At 34.8% G+C, this 25626-nt stretch overlaps 1 protein-coding gene across 2 annotated transcripts in view; it reads right to left on the minus strand.

Annotated features, from left to right (window-relative positions):
- LOC133865775 (protein ENHANCED DISEASE RESISTANCE 2-like) overlaps positions 1-24258 on the minus strand; it is a 36114-nt gene extending 11856 nt beyond the window's left edge. Inside the window, exons 1-22 of one of the 2 annotated variants that reach the window (XM_062302245.1) lie at positions 23927-24258; positions 22337-22411; positions 22072-22125; positions 21874-21939; positions 21524-21585; positions 20982-21058; positions 19704-19829; positions 18776-18810; positions 16637-16737; positions 16463-16558; positions 14590-14654; positions 14015-14086; positions 13079-13249; positions 11245-11453; positions 11046-11112; positions 10306-10481; positions 7796-7897; positions 4843-4890; positions 4156-4299; positions 3959-4054; positions 3034-3135; positions 1881-2394 (exon numbers count right to left, since the gene is read on the minus strand). In XM_062302245.1, coding sequence (XP_062158229.1) covers positions 2302-2394; positions 3034-3135; positions 3959-4054; positions 4156-4299; positions 4843-4890; positions 7796-7897; positions 10306-10481; positions 11046-11112; positions 11245-11453; positions 13079-13249; positions 14015-14086; positions 14590-14654; positions 16463-16558; positions 16637-16737; positions 18776-18810; positions 19704-19829; positions 20982-21058; positions 21524-21585; positions 21874-21939; positions 22072-22125; positions 22337-22411; positions 23927-24139 — 2250 coding nt within the window. In that variant the 5' untranslated portion in view covers positions 24140-24258 and the 3' untranslated portion in view covers positions 1881-2301. Of the gene's footprint in view, positions 1-1880; positions 2395-3033; positions 3136-3958; positions 4055-4155; positions 4300-4842; positions 4891-7795; positions 7898-10305; positions 10482-11045; positions 11113-11244; positions 11454-13078; positions 13250-14014; positions 14087-14589; positions 14655-16462; positions 16559-16636; positions 16738-18775; positions 18811-19703; positions 19830-20981; positions 21059-21523; positions 21586-21873; positions 21940-22071; positions 22126-22336; positions 22412-23926 lie in introns of those variants that run through there. The other variant, XM_062302246.1, reaches the window with a different exon arrangement.
- Between the last annotated feature and the right edge of the window lie 1368 nt (positions 24259-25626).

A 25626-nucleotide genomic window follows, 5' to 3' on the forward strand; every position in this document is an offset into this window, starting at 1 on the left:
ATATTCTTAGTTTTTCAATTTTTAGAAAATTAAAGGATAAAGGTGATGTTTTTCTTTCTTTTCACCTCAAGATTCTGACTTTTTTTTTCATATTGTTTTCTTATCTATCTTTATAGTCGGGCAACTAGGGGAGGCCCGAAGGCCACTCCCAACACCTAGGAGTGGCTGCACGCAACCCCCGGCCACCCTCGAAGGGGTGGCTGTCCAACTGACAGCTACCTCTTCATTATTATTATTTTATTTTATTTTAAAAATAATAATTTTTAAATTTCATTTATAATAATTTATAATATATTTATCTTTTTTATTGTAATGGACATGTGTCCATTTCCTATTAGGTATGAGATGGCAAACTAACGGAATCTGTTAGTTTGATGGACGGAAAACGGATTCAAAAAGATATTCGTAATTATAGTTTACCACAAGAACCCTCCATAAATTTATTATACTACGGAAAATGATTTGTAATTTAGGCCAACCCCAATGACCAAAAGTGCAATTATCCATTAATTTTTTAAAAAAAAACTTTTTTATACAAGGGGGCACCCCCTTTACAATCAAAAAAGACCTCTGCTAACCTTGAAGAAGGAGTTGCTGGGGATAAAATGAAGGCAAATTTGGACCTTCTCAGGGCATATAATAAGAGGGGTGAAACATCTAGTCAGTATATTTGGTGGTGCAGAAACTAATGAAGCAAAATGGACATACATTCTACAAACAAAAACATCAATCATGCATTGCAGGTGGAGTTGGTAAATTGATTGGAGAAAAGGAAGGGCTCTCTTTGTTTCTTTCCTCTTCTTCAAAAATCCGTTCGGATTACTGTTTTTGTTTGCTTCAATGACCAAAACAACAAAGTGACAACACCATGGTGGCAACACAGGAAATGTTGATGCAATCTTAAACTCCATGCCATTATTACCCAATCAGGTTTGGCTTGGGTTGGGATCGCGACATGTGTCCTTGTGTGTCTTGTTATGGGACACGTATCCAAATCTTAACAGGTTTAGTTCTGACTGAAACTGGACCCAAGCCGAATCCTCACTCCCAAATAATACGTTAGATTGAACAAATAAATTAGTGGGGTATTTACAAACAATATATGTATAATATGGGTCAATAAAATGAGGTATCACCAAGCGCATGCATGTCAGAATATTTATTAAACTACATGTATATTAAGACAGTCATCTCTATGGTCCAAGAACTATTAGCTAACATTCAATAAAAAAATTAATGACTGAATATGTGATGCAGGCAAGATACAAATTTTATTTTAATTTTAATTTAGATCTTAATTATAAATTGGGTTATTAATATTTAGTTTTATGTTTTAAGAGTGAAGGTGTTGTTTTTGACAATTCAATAAATAGGTGATTGTCCTAAATAATTTTAAGCAATTCAATAAATAGGCATTGCCCTAAATTATATTAGGTAAGTCAATGAATGGGTGTTGTCTTAAGGTTTAGTCATTAATCTATTTAAGTGTCTTTTGTACTCTAATAGAGACCGACTTTAATAAAATAAAATAAAATTGTGAGAAATTGATTATATTCTCTTTCTTTCCCCTAGCTTCTTCCGCCTGTCTCTCTTCTTCTCCTTCCTCTTCCCTGACTTCTCTCTTTCTAACTTCTTTCTCTCTTTTCTTAAGCTTCTTTTTCCTCTCTTTACCCTAATTTCTCTGTGTTTTCGTGACAATTGTTTGTCCTACATCAATATGTCAAAAGGGCCAAGTTGTCAACCCCGACTTGGCTCCTAAGGGTGAAAAGGTCAAAAAAGAGGTTAACTGTTCTCCTACTTGGCCATTTTCTAGCATGCAAGTCATTTTCTAATATGTAAGTAATTTGGCGTCTAGGATATTAAGTGAAGGACACCAAAGATGCAACATTTTAAAGCTAGGCTGCAGATTTTATGAATAAAATAAAATAAAATAAAAACCTCAATTTTTTAGGGTCTATACAGACTACAAATATTTCTCCTTGTGCTTTCCTTGGAAGCCTTGTGGTTTTCTTCTGTAAGTTCTTAATGAACTCTCAAGCTGATCTTTCAGTAAAATCCATTTCAATTACAACCAAGAGAATTTACAAAAAGAAAAGAAAAGATGTAAGCTGAAAAGCTGGACAAATGGATGCTTTCTTTCTTTCTTTCTTTTCATATATCACTTGACTTTAAATGTCAAATCTCTTCTGTGAATGTATATTGTATATAGACTGTAAAACATTGGAAACATGACCCCAATTAACTTAAAGAGTATCAACCATGACGACCAAGATAATTAAAGAATGTTGGCATATGAAAACCTCAAATTCCAGAGTGTGTAGCTGAGTCGGGCCTCAAACGATTTAGTCGAACAGTACCAAGAATGTACTCGGGCAACTCTGCCTCTTCCTTTGCCTGGAAACAAACAAATGTCAATATCCAATTGTGTATGACATGCATGGTCAAATATGAAAAATAAAAATCTAGCTTTGGTGTATCAATTCACTGTGTCAACTGATAAAGGGCTCCATTCTTCTTTTCTTTTTTCTTTTTTTTCTTTTTTTTAATTGGTAACCTACGCATGCACTTAGTGGGTCTTGAATTCACGACCTCACCCTCACTCCGTTATTAAATATAGAAAATCTAAACATGATGCACCTAGATGTCATTGCCAACATTATAATGTGATGCAGTACTAGACAATTAATTGGGTCATTTATGACAGCTGAATTGATGACCGATTGAACACAAGATTGGGAAGAATGATTACTGAATTTAGTTTCAATCAGTCACCTGAATTACAAAAGCAGTACATATATTAAAGGCACAAGAACATTCATAATCTCAAGTTTGTACCAGCAGAGAACACGGTGTATAACAAAAAAAGAAATAATGTTCCGTAATATATTAGAATCACAAAGGTGAAACCTCTACTGACATTCAAGGTGAACAACAATTAAAAGTTCAAGACCCATTCACAATCTCAAAAGCAAGCCAAAAAAAAGGAGCAGAAGAATACTTATTTTGCAAATATAATAGCAGAAAGGGACAAACCTCTATCAAAATTGCAAGGTCAACAACTATGCTTGTGACATATCCAAGAACAAGGCCAATCACGCTCCTAGCTACAGAGGATGATCCAATATCCACATCAATCTGCATAATAGGAATTTGGGCAGTCATTTTTACATTCAGAACAAGCACAAAGAGTTTTGAAGCTTGCATTCCAACCAATAAATTTGAAATAAACTTTTCATGTGGCACACATTGCTCATCCTATTTATGATGTTATTGATAAATCACTAAAAGGTGTCTTCATGTGTGTGGCAAGTTATTTCACAGAATAAAACTTGGAAGAGGTTAAACTTGTTATAGACTGCTAGAAAGGGGAAAAAGTGGGAAAAATTCGCAAAAGGATAATCCAAACATAGTCACGCCAGATCTTGGGATTCACAACCCAATATAAAACCTAAACAAAAAGATCAGATCCATAACCCAAGTACCCAATTATTTTCAAAATATGCTGAGAATATGTATTCAAAATAGAATATCTTAACTGGCAAGTGAGACGTATGGAGGAACATCTTGTAATTCATTAGGATTTTTCGGAACATAATTTAAAAATAACAGGATCTAAACTCTAGAGCTAATACTAGTATAGAATATGCACTTTTGATAGCATCAAACAATAACACACGCACGCGCGCGCACACACAAAGCATGGAGGGAGAATGTAATTTAGTGGAAAGAGAGAAGAAAGTCATTAGAGAAACATGTACAATAGCACTCAACCTGTTCTTTCACTCAGTTTTGCAATACTAAATATTTTTTTTGATAAGTAGTTTTGCAATACTAAATATTACCATGGTTTCATAGTACTTAACATCCACTCTTTAAATTATTTTTTTTATAAATATATGCAGTGATCATCAGCATGCCTAACACAGACAAGACAAGAAGAATACTTGGGTAGTTTTACCTCCAGAAAGTTGTCTTGTCTTAAGTATTTGCAGGTTACAGCTTTCCCCAATAAGCAAGCTTTGGTTCCAACTGCACGCTTGACCATCCAATACCCCTGTACCCCTTAAAAACATCAGCTGCTCAATGCCATCAAGGGAAAAACTGACATAAGCCACTAAAATTTTGCAGAATCTTTATACTTCGAGCATTTCATACCTCAACAATACTAGGAATTAGTTTAAATCTTGCATCCCGAAACATGTCACTTCCATCCGCAAATTTAGCCAGCAAAGAACTTTGTTTTACAGGTCTGTCTGCGGCATAGTAAAGGACCAAACAATAGTTTGGTTTGGCAGGAACCTGGAACAGAGTAATCAAGATATATTCTCCTACTTGAAAGGCCGAACTGACACTTGTAGCACCACAGAAGATCATAAGACACTACATTATGTAGATCTCTAGATGCCATTCTAAGCAAAATATTGAGAGGAAGACAAGCTAAGAGAAAGCCTAACCTAACTGTATACCTTTTTTGTCTTCAAAACCTAAATGAGCAAATATCAGTAACTGAATAACATGTTCACGTCCATCATTCTGCTATTGCAAAATCAGTTCCATTTTCCACCAAGTCTACCGTTGCATTGCTAAACCATTTTTGCGCCATAACAACACTCAAAAAAAACTCAGGACATCCTTCAAATAAGTTCATCAAGCATCCTAGAAGCTCAAAACATATTTTGTAGAACGAGTATTCTAGCGTGAAAATTATGAAAAAATAGCTACAATCAATATATACTCCTTCATAGAACTGAAAAGAGTATGCAAAGATCCTAAGTTCTTAGTGTTGCATTGGTATTATATGTGAAAGGAAAAAATGAGTCTGGAAGGCATTTATACACATACCTGGAGATTAATGACAAGGATGAATGGAAGTTTTTTTCCAACTTCTGACTGGAATAGAGAAGAGAAGAAGCAAGACACAGAAAAGAGTTTTCAGGTTAAGAACTAAGAATAAGAAGCTAAAATATACCAAAACTTATGCTTTCACAAGTCTGAAAGAAACATCTTCTATCTTCAATTAGATAAAAAATTGGAAAAATTAAACAAAACAAAATATGAGAATATTCTGACAAGCATAAGATATTTATGGCACCAAGTCAGATATGAATTTCACGTCCACTGCCCTGGACCTGCCCACATCTATTGGGATATATAAACAAGCTACTGAAACTTTCAAGAGGTGGTCTTTGTTATCTTCCTACATTCTATATTTGCATAACCACTTACAGGAGAGTGAATCTCATAGGTTCAAATAATGCGGGGTCTTGGCATTGCCTCTTCTTTTAGTTTTTTTTTGTTAAATACTCCATTGGTACCTGAGTTTTAAGTGTTTTAAAATTTAGTACCTGAGTTTTCATTTATATCATAGATGGTATCTGAATTAGGGATAAAAACTCATTTAGTATCTCTATTAGATTTTCCGTCCAAATTTTAATGGCTCGCCACATGTCAACTGTTGAGGTTGACACGTGGCACTATTAAAAAAAAAACCTTTAAAAAATAATAATATTGAAAAAAAAAAAAAAAAAAAAAACGGGGTGGCTCAGCCACCCCCCTTAGCCACCAAGGGGGTGGCCGGCCACCCCCATTTTGGCCAAGGGGGTGGCTGAACCACCCACGTGGGCAAACCACCCCCCATGGGCCGGTCTAGGGGTGGCCGAACCACTCCCTAGGGCCACCCATAAAAAAAAAAAATTGAGGGTTTGCCTATTGGGGTGGCCAAACCACCCCATAGGGCCACGTGTGTGGTTCGGCCACCCCCAAGGGCCAAAACCCATCTCTTTTTTTTTTCCCTGTCACCCCTCAGCGGTTGACACGTGGTGAGCCGTTAAAATTTAGACAAAAAATCTAACAGAGGTACCAAATGAGTTTTTACCCCCATCTCAAGTACCACCTATGATACAAATGAAAACTTAAGTACTAAATTTAAAAACGCTTAAAACTCAAGTACCAACGGAGTATTTAACCCTTTTTTTTTATATATAAGTAAAGTATATTTCAAAAAGCGCAGAGGAGCGTAACCCAAAGTACACAGGAAGTATACATGTCAGAATAAGAACACTCAGACATAGACTGTAATTTCACTCTCCACATAAACAAAGTTTGTATCACCAACTTTTACAAGTTAATCAAATCAGTCTCACAATCTTCAAAACTATGTGCATTCAATTTCCTCCATACACATTACATCAAACACAAAGGAGCCAGTCGCCAAATCGGTATCAACATCCGATTGCCCTTTTGCCCCCTCCAACTCCCCAACATATCTTTCATCAAACACAACATTACCCACACCACACCACACCAAACAACTGCAGAATCGTACTCCACAATTCTGTAGTAACCATACAATGCAGGAACAAATGATCAATGGACTCTCCAAAAGTCTTACACATGTAGCACCACTCCATCATAATAATGTTCATCTTTCATAAATTGTCCAAAGTTAGGATTTTCCCTGAAGTCGCTGTCCACACAAAGAAAGTCACTCTCGAAGGAACCTTAACTTTCCAAATACTTTTCCACGGAAACGGAGACTGTATAGGACTAGATAAAACCTTATGGTAAGACTTTAATTCAAAGGATTTTCTACGTGCTGGAATCCAACAAATTTTATCCTCTCCTTCCTACCTAACTTTAAGAGAATACAACAACTCAAAAAAACTACTAACCTCTTCCACCTTCCAATCATGCACGGGTCGAATACATAAAACATTCCACAAAATTGTGCCATTATGTCTCTGCATATTCTCCGCCACCCAAGCATCCTTGTCCCATGCAATAAGAAACAACTCTGGAAAAAGAGTCTTCAAAGTTAACTCCCCACACCACACATCATGCCAAAACAAGACTTTTGAACCACCCCCGACCTCATATCTCACATGAGCTGCAAAAGCATCTCATCCCCTTCTAATACATTTTCATACTCCTACGCCAAACAAACCCCCAACCTCCTTAAAGCACCACCCACCCCTCATACTTCCATATTTGATAATCACCACCTTTCTCCAAAGAGCATCCCTTTCCAAAGCAAACTTTCATAGCCATTTACTCATCAAAGCTCTATTAAATCGAATCATATTCCTCACTCCTAATCCCCCATAAACCTTCGGAGAACAAATCATATGCCAATTAACTAAATGAAATTTAAATTCATCTCCAATAACACCCCAAAGAAAATCTCTCTGAAGTTTTTCCAACCGATTAGCCACTCCCACTGGAATAGGGAAGAGAGACAAAAAATATGTAGGTAAACTCGAAACTCTTCTTTTAGTTATAAGCCACTAGTACATTGAAATGGGGAGACATGAATTTAGACTATGCTACCCAAATAAAGTTTCAACAGAGCTTTTGGGAAGTAAGAAACATTTTTGGCCAATTGCACCAAATTTTAACCAAAAATAGCTATGTGCTGTCTGAAAAATAGCCACAGGTAAGGAAAATAATTCTTAAATGGACAAAAATGCAAAGCAAAAGAATAACTAGTTTTAGTTACATAGTACAACATGAAACACTGAAACGTTTCATCATTTAAAGTTTCAATGCTTAAAAATAATACATGTAGTCTTAAAGAGGATACTATTAACTTTTAGTGATCACTGTCCACAAGCACACCATGAAGACTAGGAGCATAACATAAACATATTACAAAATGTGAAGAAACATTGTAGTTATTGCTATCAAATTGGAACTAACTGCAAACATAGTTATGGTGCTAAAAAGAAAAAGTAAATACAAAGTATGGTTATATCATATACTATGAAAAGGCAACTAATTATGAACACCGTATTTCTACCTGAACAAGACACCTAGGATGCAGTGCAATCCTATCTATGGTTTGATTGACTTTGAACCAATCAACGGCAATGAGCTTGAGAAGCGGGTCTCCTCCCATTACCTGAAAAGAGTATAGTTTCAATTATTGGTAAATTTACAGAACTCATTCATATAGGTTTTCAGCAAGAACATAGAAATGGGTCAAACATCATTTTTGGCAAAATTAAAGTAAACTGCTTTTGTATGCTCTCAAAGGAGTAAACTATATCATTCTTTACCACAATATTTATTTCTGTTGACAAAGAAACAATTACAATAAGATGTTTAGAATTTATGAGCCATAAAAACAGTGACAGTAAATTGTATTAAAAAAAAAAAAAAAAAAAACCACTGATCCAAACAGGATGTTCAAAAATTTGAAATTAAAACAAATAATAATTTTTTTTTTTTAAAAAAAAAAAAGGATAACCAAATTTTAGAAGTTACACAATAGCTAGAATGTAAGTAAGAGTACGTCACACTTCTGGTGACTATAAAATATCATAGCTGTGCATTTCTCTGAGTATGTATATGTTCTTATGTTAATTAAGAATAAAGGAAAGTACAACATTCACAAGATGCATGATTATGTTTTAGATCCCACCCAACATATTAGCACCTTGAACCTTTTATATTTTTGAAGAACGAATACCAGATTAATCTAAGGACAATGCTACTCTGTGCTGCAGATATTGAAATATTAAAGTCGGACTCAACTCTAAATTAGCCAGTCCCTGGACAAAAAAAAATATATCTGATATTGTTCCAGGACAATTGCACAACTAGCTTATATGCTTTGGTCAAATATCCACACTTCATATGCACTTATCTTCTTCACTATGGGTAACTACCAAATAACCGCTAACCGCATAACCGCTTTGGTGGGCGGTTGGAAAAAACCACTAACTGCCTAAGAGTAGGCGAAGGCGGTTAATAACCGTTAACTGCCTACTCTTATATATAATATATATTTTATTTATTATATATAATATATATTTTATTTATTAAATATAATTTATAAGATTCCAACTCCATCTTTTCCCTTATATATTTGGTTGCAGTGACCAAGCTACTGTCTTTGATACTTAACAATGAGTATTGACGGCTTGTGAATACAGAAAAATAAATTATATCATTTCCAGCAGAATATTGGGGGATTTTATTTTGCTGGTAAGACATTTGTTGATATATGTAAGACCTGATGTTGGAGGAAAAATGAGATCAGGATATATTAATTTCTTATGATAACTCACACATTGAATTTTTAAAATCTTAACCCTCTGTTTTAATTCAATTTAAAGCCCCATGCACAGCTTCTAAATGTACGGCAAAATGTCAATGCTTGTAAACAAAAGCAACTTGTAACACTTCTCTCTCAAAAGCATTTAAAAATCTAGCCCAACATGGCAAGACCTCTCAATCTCACACCGAAAACAAATTATACAATCTCACAAGAACAACTATAAATGGGGAAGCAAGTGAAGGAATTTTAAGAGGTAGTGCTGGCATGTGCAAGTCACGCCTCCCTCATCAGTTTAATAATTCCAACAAAAAAAATTAAACCATCTTATTCTTTATTTCTTTTAGTCGAGAATCATATTTGGTATAAAAAATTAGTTAAATTTTTTTTTAAAAATAGCTCAAACTCAAGTAAAATTAAAAAGTAGTTATGCGGTGCGGTTATGAATTTCAATAAACGCTAACCGGCAGTTATTTTAAAACCTCTAATTGTTGTGGTTACAAAAAAATCTGATAACTGCCTAAGGCAACTGCGGTTGCGGTTGCAGTTAGAGGCAATAACCGCTAACCGTAACCACTTATACATCATATTCTTCACATCTCCAGATCATGCCCTTATATTACTTTTTTTGATAAGTAATAAAACAAATCTCGTTGAAAGTGTGAGGCACCCCTAAGTACACATGAAGTATACAAAAGGAACAACCTAACTAGAAAAGGTAAAACGAAAAAGAAAATCACTAAAACTAATCAACAGAGGAGACACATACACATGTATCATGCCCTCATATTACTAATATCATATGGAATCCAAAACAGTCTGTGAATGACAATGGACAAGAGAAAAAGAACAAACTAATGCAGACCTTTAAAGTTAAACATGAGTTCTAGTAGGTCAAGAGCGTGACTAATGAGATAGAAGTTTCATGGCACATCACGTAAAATCTGTAAACTTTAGTTGATGGTATAAGTTCAAAGGTCAACCATGGGAACTGTCTGATGCAAATCAGTCCATGATGTAGCCAAATGGTCTTAATTCATGGATAAACTAGCCATGAAGTTTTAATGATAGAACAACTTTCAATGGATAGAGGTTAGGTAAGCAGCTTCATGAGGAGAGAAGAGATACATCAATGCAATTGCTGTTTTTCTCTTAATGTGCCATAACAAAATACAGAACACAATAACACAAATGGACTAATAAGGTCACTGCAACATGTACAAATAACTCAAAAGGAAAGCAAAACCTACCTTCGTGTTATCTTTTAGGTAAGTCTTTCCTCTGATCATAAATCCCGTACCACTTGGAGAAGTCCAACAGTTTGTGTCTGTGTCATCCTTTCCTTTGTGCAATGAACCATGAAACTGGGTTGGATCAATAATCATAGGAGTTACAGTAGGGTCTAGTTCTTTATTTGCATCTCGAGCTGCATTGAGAACGACCAAATATTTTGGTACAGTGTACTTTGCAGTGGATGGGGAAAAAGAATGCAAATTACAGATTCGGTTTTTATGCTATATGTTACTAAAGAATACACAAGTTTTTCTTCATTACTAACATCAATTCCTGAAGCATGTTTCCTCAAAGGATCTTCGAATACTTTACGATGTAAAATAGAAATTCTCAAATATGACAAACAAACAAGAAGAATCATATCCAAATATTGGCATATAATTATAATCTCTTTTAGATAAACTAGAAACACTAATCTCCTCTTTTTATAACGGAAAGAGGTAGCATAGGAAAAATAAGGTACGTGTTTGGTTGGCCAGCCACATCTAGGATTACCTGTTAAAATTAAACTTTAGCATTCTGGAGTAGCAAACATCTTTTGAACTAAGAACCTAATTGGCAATTGAATTTCATGTGAGAATGATAAAAAAACAATTGTAAAATAGATATCTTGCATATATGACTGTTGACGACACTAATATAGAGTAGCATAACTAGTTGATATGTCTTTTCAATTACAACATTTCATATCGCAGACCTGATGTTCGCTTCAAAGCTAAGCGTGCGATGGCCCATGAAACATTCTTCAGCTTCACTTTCATTTCCTGACAAGTTTGAGGGACTGATATAAAATTCTGGAAACTTACAATTGATAGTTTCCATGTATGGACACGTTGCATTCAATCAGACCCCAAAAGTACTCTATTCTAACGTAAAAGAGGTAGAAAAGAGAAAACCTTCTTGTCAGGTTCTTCATCATTGTCACTTCCTTCATCTTCTGAGGATGATGAGGAGTCAGCAGCAATTGCATCATAAAACTCATCCTGCACTTCTGAATCCTCATATTCACCATTGGACAAGGAAACATCAGAGATTTTTGAATGGATGACTGTGGTCACAGATTCCAATTTGAGACCTGGGTTTGCTCCGATATATTCCTTTAGACCTGACCACCCATTAACCATTAAAGCATCACTACCAATGCAGTAAACATTTCATCAATGATTTGTGCAATAGATTTTCATAGGATTACCATCATTGTTGAACTATGTTGTTCTCAGTATTGCTTAACATTGAAAGATACTTAAAATTAACATCATGACCATACCTCTGAAAAGAAATTTAATCCATGCTAATATATCGACAATTTAAAAGGTAACTGAAATAAGGGACAGAGACATTGCCCCCCACAAAAAAAATATATATATATATATATATTCAAGTTAGGCAGTTCTCTCTTTTCTTTTTCTCCCTTTTGCCTGAACCAAAGTCTCTTTAATAAACCTCATTTTCTCTCCTATTCCAGGCTTTTAACCCTAGAAGCATAAAATTAAATATTGCCTGTTACAATTTTATCAGGTTAATGGATGGCCAATACTAATATTGCCTGATATTGATGGGTGATACAGTTATAACACCTGTAACAGCCAATATCTGCGACATAATGGCCAATAACAGCTGTTACCTGCTGATACCAGCCATGTCCAATAACCTATGGAAGTTCCAACAATCTATGGGTTCAACAAAATTTCATAGATGCAACACCTCTTAACCCTTTTTTTTTTTTTTTTTTGATAAGTAAGAAATGTTTTATTAAAAAAGTGCAAGGCACCCCTAAAGACACAGGGAGTATATACAAGAACAACCAAACCAGCCCATAAAAAGAAACACAATCAAACGCACAAGGACCTAAGCCCTTAAACTCAAAACCAACAAGGAGCAGCCCACAAAAAGAAAAAAGAACCCAAAACAAACCCTCAAAAACCAAAAACCCATTATATATACCTCCCGTTACACCCTATTCTACAAAAATGTCATTAATACCACATTTTAATACATGCCATAGAAGTAAACTGAATCACACTTTTTAAGTAGAAAAATGGATCCAGTTTTTGAAATAAGTGATCCAACAATAGCTGACATTATCACTTGCACTTGCTGACATCAGCACAAAGAATATTCCTGCTTAGATCAGCAATGCAAAGGTTTGAGTGATTTACATTTTTTTTTTCATTGTTTTGGGAGTTCTTCCCGGTGACAATATGATCTGTTCTCAAATCATTCAACTGATGCGGCAGGACGCCCTTCAGCATCTTGTGCTAAAGCTTAGTCAAAGGCAAAACAGTTTGCAAAAGCTATGCAACACAAATAATGTGTAAACCCATGTTAGAAGTATAGCTGTTCTGCTCAGGAAAGATCCTGCCATTGAATTTATCACATTTAGCAGTTCTGTTACCCCTGTTGTTTTGCTTCCAAAAGCTCTAAAAACATTGCCTACCACATCATTGGGGTGTTGGTTGTTGCTAGTATACTGTATAGAAGATCAAAGTCCATGTTCACAAACGTTGAGTAAAAAAATTGAAACTTTAGTTTGAGCTAAGCTTAGGAAGTTCTGAGACTTAGTGAAGAATCTCCACTATGTATTTATATCTTTGATAGGTCAAAGCTTTCTAAAACTGATCATAGACCTGACTGTATGGGACCATATATGCATAATGGTCTCAGGAACCTCTCTTAACTCTAAACCAGACTGTAAATTAGATAATAACAAGAAATAAGAGATAAGCAAACCTGCCACTTGGCACAGTAGTGCGTAAGGAACACTCTTTTCAAACTTTGAGCAGTGGTTTTTCTTCCATCTAAACCATCGTGAAGAATGTATCTCTAACATTTGAGTTACAAGACATTTTGGAGCATTTGAACCAACGGGTGTGTTCAAACGTCTAATCTCCCAGGTAGATGCTACAATGCAAAAAAAAAAAAAAAAAAAAAAAAAAAAAAAAAAAGAAGAAGAAGAAGAAGAAGAGTTAATGAAGGTTTATCTGTGTAATTGAGGTTTTCTATTAAATATTTGATACTCAACATTCACCAATGAACAAGAAATGAAACTAAAAAGAAACCTGACAAGAGTTCTCAATAAGACATGAACAGTGAAAGCAAGTTTTTATCAAAATTCAGCAAACAAACTTGCTATCAAGACAGTCAATATATCTGTACAGAACTGTGTGTGTTGCATGCGTGTGTGAGAGTGTATACAGCAAACGAGCTTCACAACGAGCATCAACTCGTTTTTTTCTCACAAGGTCTTAAAATGGCCCATGGGAAATACTTGATGAATCTCCAAGCTTTCTCAACATGCATCAACTCCCAACTCTAAAGCAGCAGTCTCTACTACAAGGTTATGTCATGAATGATTACAAAAGTAACAGCCTAATTGAATCCTTCCATTAGCTGGAAGCAAAGGTTGAAAAGTCGTGGCCAAAACAAAAAAAAATCAGGCATGTAACTAATCAAAGGGGGAGAGGGGGGGACGGGGGGCAGCATGCCATCTGTATATCAAAAAATATAATGCACCCATGTACTTGTCTATTTGTTCAGTAATATAAACTAAAAATTGAGTAGCATTTGACTCACATATTGAGTCTAGAAAAGGGAGCAGGGATGTCATCATTAAAAACAATGCCGATCTTACAGAAATCTTTAAAAGAATCAAACAAAATCTCTTACTGTTGATTTTTGTGCGGCAATAACCAGATCTTGGAGGCTTCTTTTTATGTAAAGCTGGAAATTGCAAAATAGCTGCATGAATAAATGCCTAGCATATGTCAGACAAGTACAAAGGCAAACAGCAGTTTCTCGTATTAAAATACAGCAAAAATATCATATCACCACAGGCAATTCGAGTAAAAAAATTTCACTAGCTTTCTGTTAAATGCTTCATGTAGATCATTTAACAGTAGAGACCACTGGCTTGTGGCAACTAGCTATAAAAGCAAGGACTTCAATTCTGAAACATTCCCATTCAGAGAGCCAAAGCATCTCAGCTTTACAGAAATCTAAATTAATAAAGACTTGATTACCATTCATTCTTTTTTCTTCAAAACAATATACTACCACCCATTCTTGCGAAAAAACAATGTTAGCAGTAAAGCATTCTCAGAGTGAAGGATGAAATCATAATACAGAATCAAGGCCAATTGGATTTTTATAGTTAGCATTACAGATATTTCCAACACCATGTGCTCCCATACCCCTCTATTTTGGAATCACCCTATTGCATATATGGAACCTTATTTACTTACTATATGTTCCATCTTGTCCGCGAAACCATTGCCGAGAGAAGACAAAATCTCTCTTGGAATGCCACCTGCCATTGTCATGTAGCAAGAAACAAAATAAAGTTGAAAAGAAATTAAGTGAAGCAATTGATATTTATTAATTAATGCATTACAGGTTCCATTAAACAGTAATTGTCACACTACAGATGACAAGAAAAAAACCATGCATACATTATAACTGTTAGAACAGTAAGCTTTGGATGTTGATGACTAAGAATTACATAATAAGGAAACCGTGGCATGCAAAGTGCACTGACAGTAAGGTGATGGGCAATGAAGGTAGAACAGCGGACCTAGCAGGCCAGCTGATTGTGTTGAAGGCAGATGTGGGCTTAAAGATTAGAAAATCATCAAGATTCTTTCTCCTTCTTTCAGTTCTCAGGTCATGAGTTAACCAGTTCAACTGAAACTAGGAAAAACAAAAGGCCCATAGCTACCAATAATATTCTTTTTTTATGAATGCGTAGCTACCAATAAAATAATAAGTAATAAAAAAATTAATAAACAACCTTGGTTTTTTTTTTTTTTTTTGAAGGAAAACAACCATGGGTTTTAATTTCTAATTATTGCTCAGACATTGACCCAAGAATGATAGGATATAGAAGCGATAGAAGGGTTATTTTTCACTTCAACTTTGAAACCTCATATGCAGACAATTAAAAACAGTATTTGGTTTAAGTGGTAACCATTGGTCTATGTAGATATTAATTTGGCTTGCAAAATCATTAATGATACTATATTTTTTCCTTTAGGATTTTTTTGTTTTCTTTTTGATAAGTGGTTTCCTCAGATTAAGAAAATCAGCCTAACATGTACCTCCATTTTGATATTGTAAAAGAATGAGGAAGGATAATCATTGAATATGCTATGATAAAAACATATTTCTGCTTACTTCAGAAATTCCACATCTCAAATCATTTTTTCTTGACCCTGCCACACAGGGCAGGCTACATTAATCCTTTCATGCCATTATGCTCCATCTAGAGCAATATCCTCCATTAGGTCCTTTTGTGCCATTCTGCACTTTCTTGCCCTGTTGGCACCTTCTTAAGTTATGTTACTCCCCTATATCAGTTCGATTCATGTCTTCATTACATTGCCAATAATTTTAAAAGAATTTGCTTCATCTAGCCCTCAATTGGTGTCACTATCATTCAAATATCCATTTTTTCTTCTTGTGTTATTTCCTTACTACCAACACATCTAGTTCCATAGAACACTCACTAGCCTTATCTGTCCTGGACCAACACCAAGGTATTGACAGCGATTTTCAAATCTCAGGCAGGAGGCTGTCAGTTCTAGAATGCAAGCAAGGCAACTTGCTTAGTCTCCTAGTAGCGTACATTCGTGGCAAGGAAGGAGGGGAATACACATCACAGGAGTTGGTGCTTACTTGAAAAGCACATTTCGTAAGCAAAATTGTATGTGCTTATTAGCAGTTTTGAAAAAAATAAATAAATAAATAAATTATTTCAGCTTGGTAAGATGTATTCTTCAACCACACAACATTTTTTAGATGCCCAGCTCCACTTCATCCATCCTACCTTAATCCATGAGCAAAATTATGAATCTCATTTTCCTCAAGAATAACCAGTTTGAGAAGTCACTTTGAGGTATGTCTTGGTCCTAAACTTTCATCAGGACATCATTTCTATTCCTGAATTTTACTAAATTAATATTCATGTATTCCATTGTAGTCCCAATATACCTGAAACTTCCAGACCATCCCATCAAAGGTCCGACAGTTCTCACAGATGCATGTATTGATTTCATGAAAATCTAAGTAAAACCGTGTAATTCAAAGCACATAACAGATAGATATATCTAACAACATTACCTAGTAAGATATTTTGGATCATATGTCCCATAGACAACATCAAAGTGACCATCATAAGAATCTATCAGCTCCAAGTCACCTGTCAACGTATCCCACCTGTGAAGATAATTATATAAGACATTGAAGTTAAATACAATTTAACTGTCACTCTAGAACAAAATATAAGCAGCTTACTCATATCTCTGATGTCGGTCAACGTTTAAAATCACTTCAAAAACGGTATCTGCAGTTGCATCAACAACACCAACCGACTTCACAATAACTCCTTTACCACTCTACATAGAGCAAAAAATAATTAATGTAATACTTGGGGCAATATATCTGGTTAACAAAAAAATTAATTACTTCAGTTCCAAAGAAAGAAACATCAGCAAAGAAATATCAGTTCCAAAACTGGTTTCAACCAGAATCATAAAGAGAACGAAAGCTATTTGGAAAAAATTACGCAAACACAAATTGCACGGAACTATAATTTCTACTCAATACGCAGATCAGATATTAAATTTGAGATATTCAAATAACAGTGTACTTATTGATGCGTTCACCAATCCAGGAAAATTTACCCAGGTTGTCTCCAAAATTATTAACTTTCTAGAAAATATAAAAGTTATGTATTATTAAGTATGAGATACTTCCAAGTTCCAAACTTGAAAGGGGAGAAGAGATTGGGATAATTCAAGAAACACTTTCTACGCTAAGTTGTCCATGGACCTCAATTATAAAAGAAAAGGGGATACAGCTCACGTACATGGAGAATAAAACAAAAACTAGATTAAAAATTAACTCATTGAAATTATTTTTATCTATTCATCAAGCTTGATTTCCACATAATGTGACAGCAACTACATTGTTCCATGTATAAGAGAATAATTGAGACACATCTATACATCAAAGAATTATTTTATTTTGGTTTTTATACGCAACAGGGTCTCTAAGGCAAGCAGGACTTTTGATGTGTAAAGACAATTAAGGTGCTGTTGTGTATTATAAATCTCAATCTACTTATCATCAAATATTATAGCGATTTACAAAATTGGGAGGTTAATTCAGGTTCTATCATAGTTGATGCCAGCAGAGGCTTAAAAGTAGAGTAGCAGATACACTGAAGATGAGCATGCATGGGGATAGTGAGAATCAATAATAATTTAAAGTTAAGATGAAACTTCACAAAACTCACTTAACTTCCACTCAATTTGAACTAACCCTCTTAAAAGTTCAAAAACTCTCAATTTCAATCATCAAACTTATAATTTGATGCAATGCCCCCCCCCGCCCCGGGGCACATTAGGGTTTGGAGTTAAATCATACGGCAAAATGGGTGAAATGACCTTTATGCCCCTGGAACTTTCATAAAATTTCAAATTGAGAAAAAAAATCTAGTGGGGGTATTTTCATAATTTTTTTTTTTTTTTAAGTAAATTTAGTCATCATTCTTTTCAAGGCATTTGTTAGGATTTAACATAAAATCTTAATGGAAATGAGACATTGCATCAAATTAGAGATTCGATGGTTGAAATTGAGAGTTTTTGAACTTTAAGGGGGTAATCTAATTTCAAAACGCATGAAAGTTCAGGGGAGCTTTGCGAAGTTTCCCCTAAAGTTAATGAAATGCCTAAGCTATTTGCATTTAAATAATAATTTTTTTATAAGTAATCAAAATCCATTAAAATTTAAATAATAATGACCGTCCCTGTCAAAAATTAGATTTAAATCACACGTATATCATACGCTTCTCATTCTCATAGGCACCTTAGATGCAGAAGCAGCCAAAAGAAGTGACTTATCAAAAGAGAAAAATAAAGTAAGATCTAGCAGAAGGATGTGGTGCATCAATACTAATTCCTGACACAGGAAAACATCTCCCTCACGTCAATCAAAGAAGATTGTTCCCTTGTGTATCCGGTCATATGTTTTGTCCATATATCATAATTATTTTACACTTTTTCTATTCCAATAAGTTTTTAAAATTAAAAAATAAAAGCATAGAACTTTTTGTTTGTCTGAAAACAAATGCCACAAGCATCAGTTGTCTGAACTGAGAATCTTCCAGGTGATATTGTTCCTGTAATGGAATTCAATTTTTGGTAAAGAAAGTTATAATCCCCTGAAAGGAAAGGAAACACGTAACATATTTTCCCCAGGCTTCACAATAAAATAACAATCTAGATATTCGGAGCACTTTCCAGGATGTATTTCCCAGCAGAACTAACAGAACCGCAATAAGAGTTAAAGTAGCAATTCTGATAACTGATGTGATAATTCTTATCCAAAAGAAAAAATAGGAAAAAAAAAATTTGATATAATTGTAGATACCTGGGAATCAGCAACATCCTCAAAGATTCTGACACCTGAAATAAAAAATAAAAAACAAGTATGTAGAAGGAATATTAAAAAACCCTAAATGACTTTTCAACCATTGAGAATAATTATTTACAGAATGAAGTATCTAGGTATATAGGTATACTTTAGAATACGTTTCATCACTTGTTCTAACTGACCCACTAACCAACCCATATAGAGAAGGTCCTTATCCATGAGTACAAATTTGATCATTATCCAATATTCTTAGGTAAAGACTCTCTTTCCCCAGGTCATTAGCCTATACATAATTTCTTCCTTTTGTTTCAACACTAATTTAACATTGTGTGTGTGTGTGTGTGTGTGTGTGATTAAATACCCATCCAAGCCTTAACCCTATCTCTTTCAACGTACGATTTAAACTTCTGCGTTGTTTTCTCTGTTACTACATTTTTTTTTAGAAGTGCAGATTTTTACCAAAAAGAGCATAAAAAGATATTTTTACCAAATCTAACTAAAGACGTAATAAATTTTACCCAAATTTCATCAATAAAAAATTGAGTCTTTAATACCCAATCAACACTCTGATCACAATCACTAGAACTTTTTTTTAAGTAATCACAATCACTAGAAGATCACGAGACTCTGATCTCAATGACGGCTAAGACACATTTGAGTGAGCTTCACAATCTACAGCAGTAATTGAACTGTGGACCTCTGGTGTTGTCATTCATTGACAAAGTCAACGGGCCACAAGAAGGCTAGTGAAAGATATTGCTAACCATCAGTATTATACTAAGCAACATAATGAATGGTTATATTTGAACACAAAAGTGAAATCTTAAGAGAGCAGCCACCAGGAATGAACAGGCAACAGCTTTAGAGAGGAGAATAAAGATAGAAACATTGCCTAGTGATGGTCTATTAGGCTGAGAGAAATTACCATTAATTGTTCGCACGCATTTCCACTCATGCGCCTCAATTGCATCTCCACCATCCCCTTCACTGTACCGATCTGGCCTAACACTAGAACCCAAGTCCGAAGATTGGCGCAAAAGCTTCTCTGGACCTGTAACATGTGTTAGGAAAAATCATTTATTGACTAAAATAATTATATAAAACAGTGGTATGATAGAATAATCCACTTTGAAACAGAAGCAATATATATATATTTTTGATAAGTAATGTCAATTCATTAATAAAGCGCAGAGGGGCGCAACCTTAATACACAAGAAGCATACAAGAGTGCCCTAATAGGAATGAACAGAAAATAAATTTAAAAAGTCTGCATAAGTAAAAACATTCAAGCTATGATGAAACGCTATCTAAATATATAACATGTTAAGCAAACGCTTCCTTAGCTCCACCATCGATGTCTCTATATCTTCAAAGTACCACGCATTCCACTCCCGCCAAATACACCATATTAAACACAACGGAACTAACCGCCCAACTTCCTTAGCTGGAACGTACCCAAACGACGCGCCCCAACTAGTCAACAACTCCAGCATCATTCATGACATAACCCACTCAACCCCAAATAAAGTAAGAATGTAACTCCGTACATTGCGAGCAACTTCGCAATGAAGTAACAAATGTTCAATTGACTCCCCACTCTTTTTACACACAGCACTACTAAATCACCACGACATTCCTCTTTCGCAAATTGTCATGCGTCAAAATTTTACCTAAAGCTGTTGTCCATACAAAGAAAGCCACCCTTGCCAGAACCTTAACACGCCAGATACTCTTCCACAGAAATGATGGACCATCTTTCCTATTTAAAACTTCATAATAGGACTTCACTTCAAATAAACCCCTTTTGGAGAAGTTTCAAACTAACCTATCATCCTCTCCATAAGCAAGCAAGTAGAAACAGTAGCAGTATATTACAATGGAACTGGATAACAATCACAATAAGCAAGCATAAAAGAAAAATGTGCGCCTTCATTTCACACCAAAGATATTGTTGATGGCATAAAATAATATACTGTGAAGATTTGATTAGAAACTCTGATAGCATATTACACCAACTTGCAAATGGTTTTTTTCTTTTATAAGTACAATATCTTGCATAATATAAGTTCAAAATATTTTCTCAGCCCTCAAATTCAAATGCTTCCTTTGTTCCAAATGAGAGAGCAGCAATGACTTTCTTCAATATGAAAAACATGCTATTTTACAAGCATAAATAAATCAAGCCATGCACATGCAACATCACCTTGCCCAATTCTAACAAGCTTTTTCAACTCATGTGCATATCGCCTCACTCTGGGTCGATGTCCTTCCAGATTGATCCTGCCACAGTATAAAAAAGTTAAAGAGATATAAGACAAGTATAAACCAGTAAGAAAATTTCATATGCCAAAGAATGCAAAGGCTTGAATCAATCAGGTGAAGGACAACTAGTGCACCTGTAATGTATACATACATAGAACAACCTAAAGTGATGATCCCGGCATCAGATGGAACCCAGAAATAAAAGTAGTAGATAATAGAACAAAAATAAATAAATCCCAACCTTTTCCCTAGACTAATTCATAATTATACGTTGCTTAAATTGTACCATCTGATTATGGAAAAATCCCTTCATAAAGAGCTTGTTTCGCATTTTAACAGAGAAATCTACCAGGTGGAACCAGCTGGCAGTTTCCTCTCAATCCTCACTTAAATGGTTCAAAGACATTTCTGAAAATAAACTCTACCCAGTTCAAGTACTCAGGTAAACTCTATCATCATTTCAAAAAAAACAAGAAAGCATACTCGGTCTCCATGTTCAGTTTGTTTCTCGCACTACTACCTCCTCTTGAAAGCTCATACTCAGCCTGTCAAAAGCAAAGTTTCAGAAAAATGAAGATAGGAAAAAACATGGTAATCCTGCAAAAGTTAATTTTAGTTCTACCAACATTCTCAATACTTGAAAAAAAAAAAAGTTTGACTTAGATGTCACAAGGGCCACCAATAACGTTCAATTTTTCTCAGAAACAAATAAAAACCACCTACTTGATTGCAGTCACCATTGCTCAAGACAATCCTACAAGGGAATGCACCCTCCCTACAATTTTATAATTTTCGCTATGTAAGTCACAACATTCTAGCTGATTTTCTTGTACCTGTTGCTTGGCATGATCAACGGCCTCCATCCAATTTCGGGCTTCTCCAGCTGTAGCGCAAGCAATCTTTAAGGGGAAAAAATCCACTCAATTGCTAGCCATGGCCTCACAACAGAAAAAAGGGAGCCAATTCTGACTCAAAAAACAATTCTAGGTAATAGTTTTTCAGATTTAAATAACTTGAAACTGCAAACTTACTTCTCCCTTTTTCTCCTCATCCAACCGATTGTAAAACCTTAGAACATAAACATCCTAACAAAAAGGAATCGCATTAGCAGCAAAATCATGCTTCCATTATCTTCTCAAAATAGGAAAAAATAAAATAAATAATAAATAAATCCAAACATTTTTCGCAAGTCAGTTAACTGAAAGAAATAAAAATAACAGAATAAATAGTTAAATAAGATGACAATCCATAAATTACTAACAATACAGATGACAGATAAATTTACTAGGGCCTTACTCCATGGTTGACCTTCCGACGCCCTATCTCCTCCACCAAAAGCGTGGGCCCTGCAACACCCTTCCTAATGGGTTTCTGCACCAAGAAAATGTTGAGCATAATGTTCAAGTTTCCATATTAAAAAAAAAATAAAAATAAATTTAAATTTAAAAAAAAAATGAAGAAGCAGCAATATAACGTGTCAAAGCAAGACCAATGTTATAAAATTAACACTTGCATCCTCAAATTATGATTCTATTCTCAAATGGTATCATGGTTTTCTCCCGCTTTACTCATGTACAACCATTTTGAGTTCATAATCTTACTTAAGCAACAAAACTGTCTAAAAAGGAGACAAAAGCTTATATTAACAACTATCTACAAAAGGCCTACCAACTCAAACACACAGAAGCCATAGAAGGAGGAAATTAAAGCATCATGTAAAACCCGAACAGAACCCTCTAAAACGAGAGTGACCTCTTTTCAAGATAATCACAATCTCATATATTTGTTAAGGACAAATTTCCCTTTGTACTCTTTGTTTTGGTTAAGTTTACTTTTCCTATTTTCTACTGATTTTCTTATTTAAAAACTCGTCTTTCTCTATGTTCAGCTGGATCATGTTTCTTGTTATATAAAATTTTCGACCAATTCAGGATCCATAAAGTGCACCGATAGAGAATACATCATCAAGTCAAAAAATCTATATCACCCACTTCACCGTGATCATCAAGTCCCTTCCACCAAAGGTTCTTCATTGCTGATCTAGAAACGCTTCAGCCAAAGAACGATGAGGAAAAGCCATTAAGTTAAACTTGGATATCCTAACCATTTTGCCAATGCTGAAACTAAACTCACTCTATAGCTGATACTACTAAGACAGGTTTAGCAATTTCAAAACACGGTTAGAAAAAATAAAAATTTTAAAACAAAGTTAATGAAAATGCGATTTTTAAAAATACAGTTAAGCGTTTGATAAAATTATGATTTGTCATTTAAAATTGCGGTTTGTCCTTTAAAAACGCACCATTTGCCTGTGATTTGACCGCCATATTTTTCAAACGCTTTGGCATTTATTTTCTACTGTTTTGAGAGTGCACAAATTTGTTTAACTTGTGGAAACTTGTTTTCTACAGAACACTTTCCACAAATTTGTTTAAAAACACGCTTTTGGCCGCAATTTCGCAGGACTAAACGCACCCTAATGCTGCTATTCCAATTTCCAAACCTTCAAGGTGTCGCCATAAAGAGCAGATTCTTTAACTTGACATTACCGTTAGGATTTTTTTTTTTTCTTTCCAAGTTCCGCACTGATTCAAAACATTTCAGGTTTGACCAAACTAATTGGGACTGCTATAAACTTGAAGGGCCTTGTCACACTGACCTTCACCATCTTCCTCTTCAGCGGTGTGATTCAAATAAACTCCACATAAATTTTCACACATCCACATTTATCACAATTCAATCAAAACCAAGAAACCAAGAAAATCCACCTCAACAATCAAACAAACAGCTCAATATACCGAAAACATATGCTAAAATCATAAAACTGAGAAATAAAACTCCAAAACTAAAAAGAGAAAGAGAAAGAGAGAAGTGCGTTTCTCTTACAATGCCGGGGTTCTCGTTGGGATCACGCTTGTACATCTCGATGTACTTGCCCCGAATGAAGAGGTACCTGAGATGGCAGTACTCGTGCCCAATCGAATTCACGCCCAGATGGTACACCCACCCTCCTACAGCTCCGGACCCGGACCCGGACCCGGACGAGCTGTGTTGCTCGGACCCCTCGCTCCCGCTCGTCCTCAACGGCGTCGTCTCCATCGCCCTGCTCACGCTGCTCGCATGCGCAAGCTCCAAGCCTCGGTTTGCGGAGGATCCGAGTGGGAAATGATGGTCGTTGACGTTGAGACACTGTTGCGCTTTTCTCTCGAATCTTGTAAGAGTATTTTCTATTTTTGAAATATATTTTTCTTCAGTATTTATTTGTTATCACGTATTATTATTATTTTTTAAAGTAATTTGTTATTACTTTTTTTCGGCGGGGGTGGAATTGATTGTTATTACTTTATTATTGACACAACGAAATAACACCCAATTTTGTTTAAAAAAAATTAAGTTAATAAATTTAGTTTAATTGTATGGTATTAAGAGAACGTTTGGCATGAGATTTCGTAAATTAAATGTGTGATTTTGAATAAAATTGCAAAAAGTATATAATTTATAAATGCGTTTTTGAACAAGTGCAGCATGTAAGGATATATTTTTTAAAAACGAACAATTTTAAAGACAAATTACTATTTTATCAAACGTTTAATTATATTTTAAAAAAATTATGTTTTGAATCGTACATTTTGAATTTACTAGTTTTTTAAAAAAAAAAAAATTACACATTTTAAAATCTCAAATTGCAACGGACCTTTACTATCATATTTGGCACTTAACTCACTTTTATTCCTACATTTATCCTTCTTAAAGTTGTTTAGAATAAACTTAGAGCGAATTTTTTTTTTATTTATGTCTCGTTTGTTTGGGCGTAAAATATTTTTTGAAAAATATTTTATGTATTTTTCAGGTGTTTGGTGCAATCGACAGTAATGGTCAACAGAAATCATTTTCAATTTGACTGTAAAAAAGCCTATTTAAATTTTGAAAAATGATTTCCATCACCCCCGAGCATTAGAGTTTGTTGGTAACTCGAATCTACTGCCGAAAGTCTCCAAATTTTGGTATATGATCGCCGGATTCCGATCAAACTAGATTCTAGTGAAACTGGCCAGAATCTGGCCATTGCCATCGGATTCCGGCCAAACTGGCCGGAATCCAGCAACAGTAACAGGAATCCGGAGAAAGTGACTAGAATCCTACCGGCTAATAACGGAATCTCGTCATCGATGATTTTTCGTTGTTGGTGATTTTTTCGTACGAGCCAAACACCATAAAATATTTTCAGGAAATTTTTTTTTTTTCTGAAAAATGATTTCGTTGAAAATATTTACGACTAAAACATTTACGTCAAAACAAACGGAGCATTATTACAAATAAGTGTTAATTTAATCTTGCACTTTTAAATTACTAGATTTGTGATAAATCAAAATTATCTATTATAAATTGTCCATCAAATCTAATGAAATTAGATGTTAAATAATATATTCGTCCTTTACTTACCAATCTGAATTATTGACATATTAAAGCATATATTGTCTTAGATTATCAGAAATTTCCTAATTTTGTAAATATCTTAAACAGAATTTGATGTGCTTAAAATTGCGAATTGCAAAAGGCAGAAGAAACACGTGTTGAGTTTTTTT

The sequence above is a fragment of the Alnus glutinosa genome, chromosome 4 (assembly GCF_958979055.1).
Source record: "Alnus glutinosa chromosome 4, dhAlnGlut1.1, whole genome shotgun sequence".
Taxonomy (NCBI): domain Eukaryota; kingdom Viridiplantae; phylum Streptophyta; class Magnoliopsida; order Fagales; family Betulaceae; genus Alnus; species Alnus glutinosa.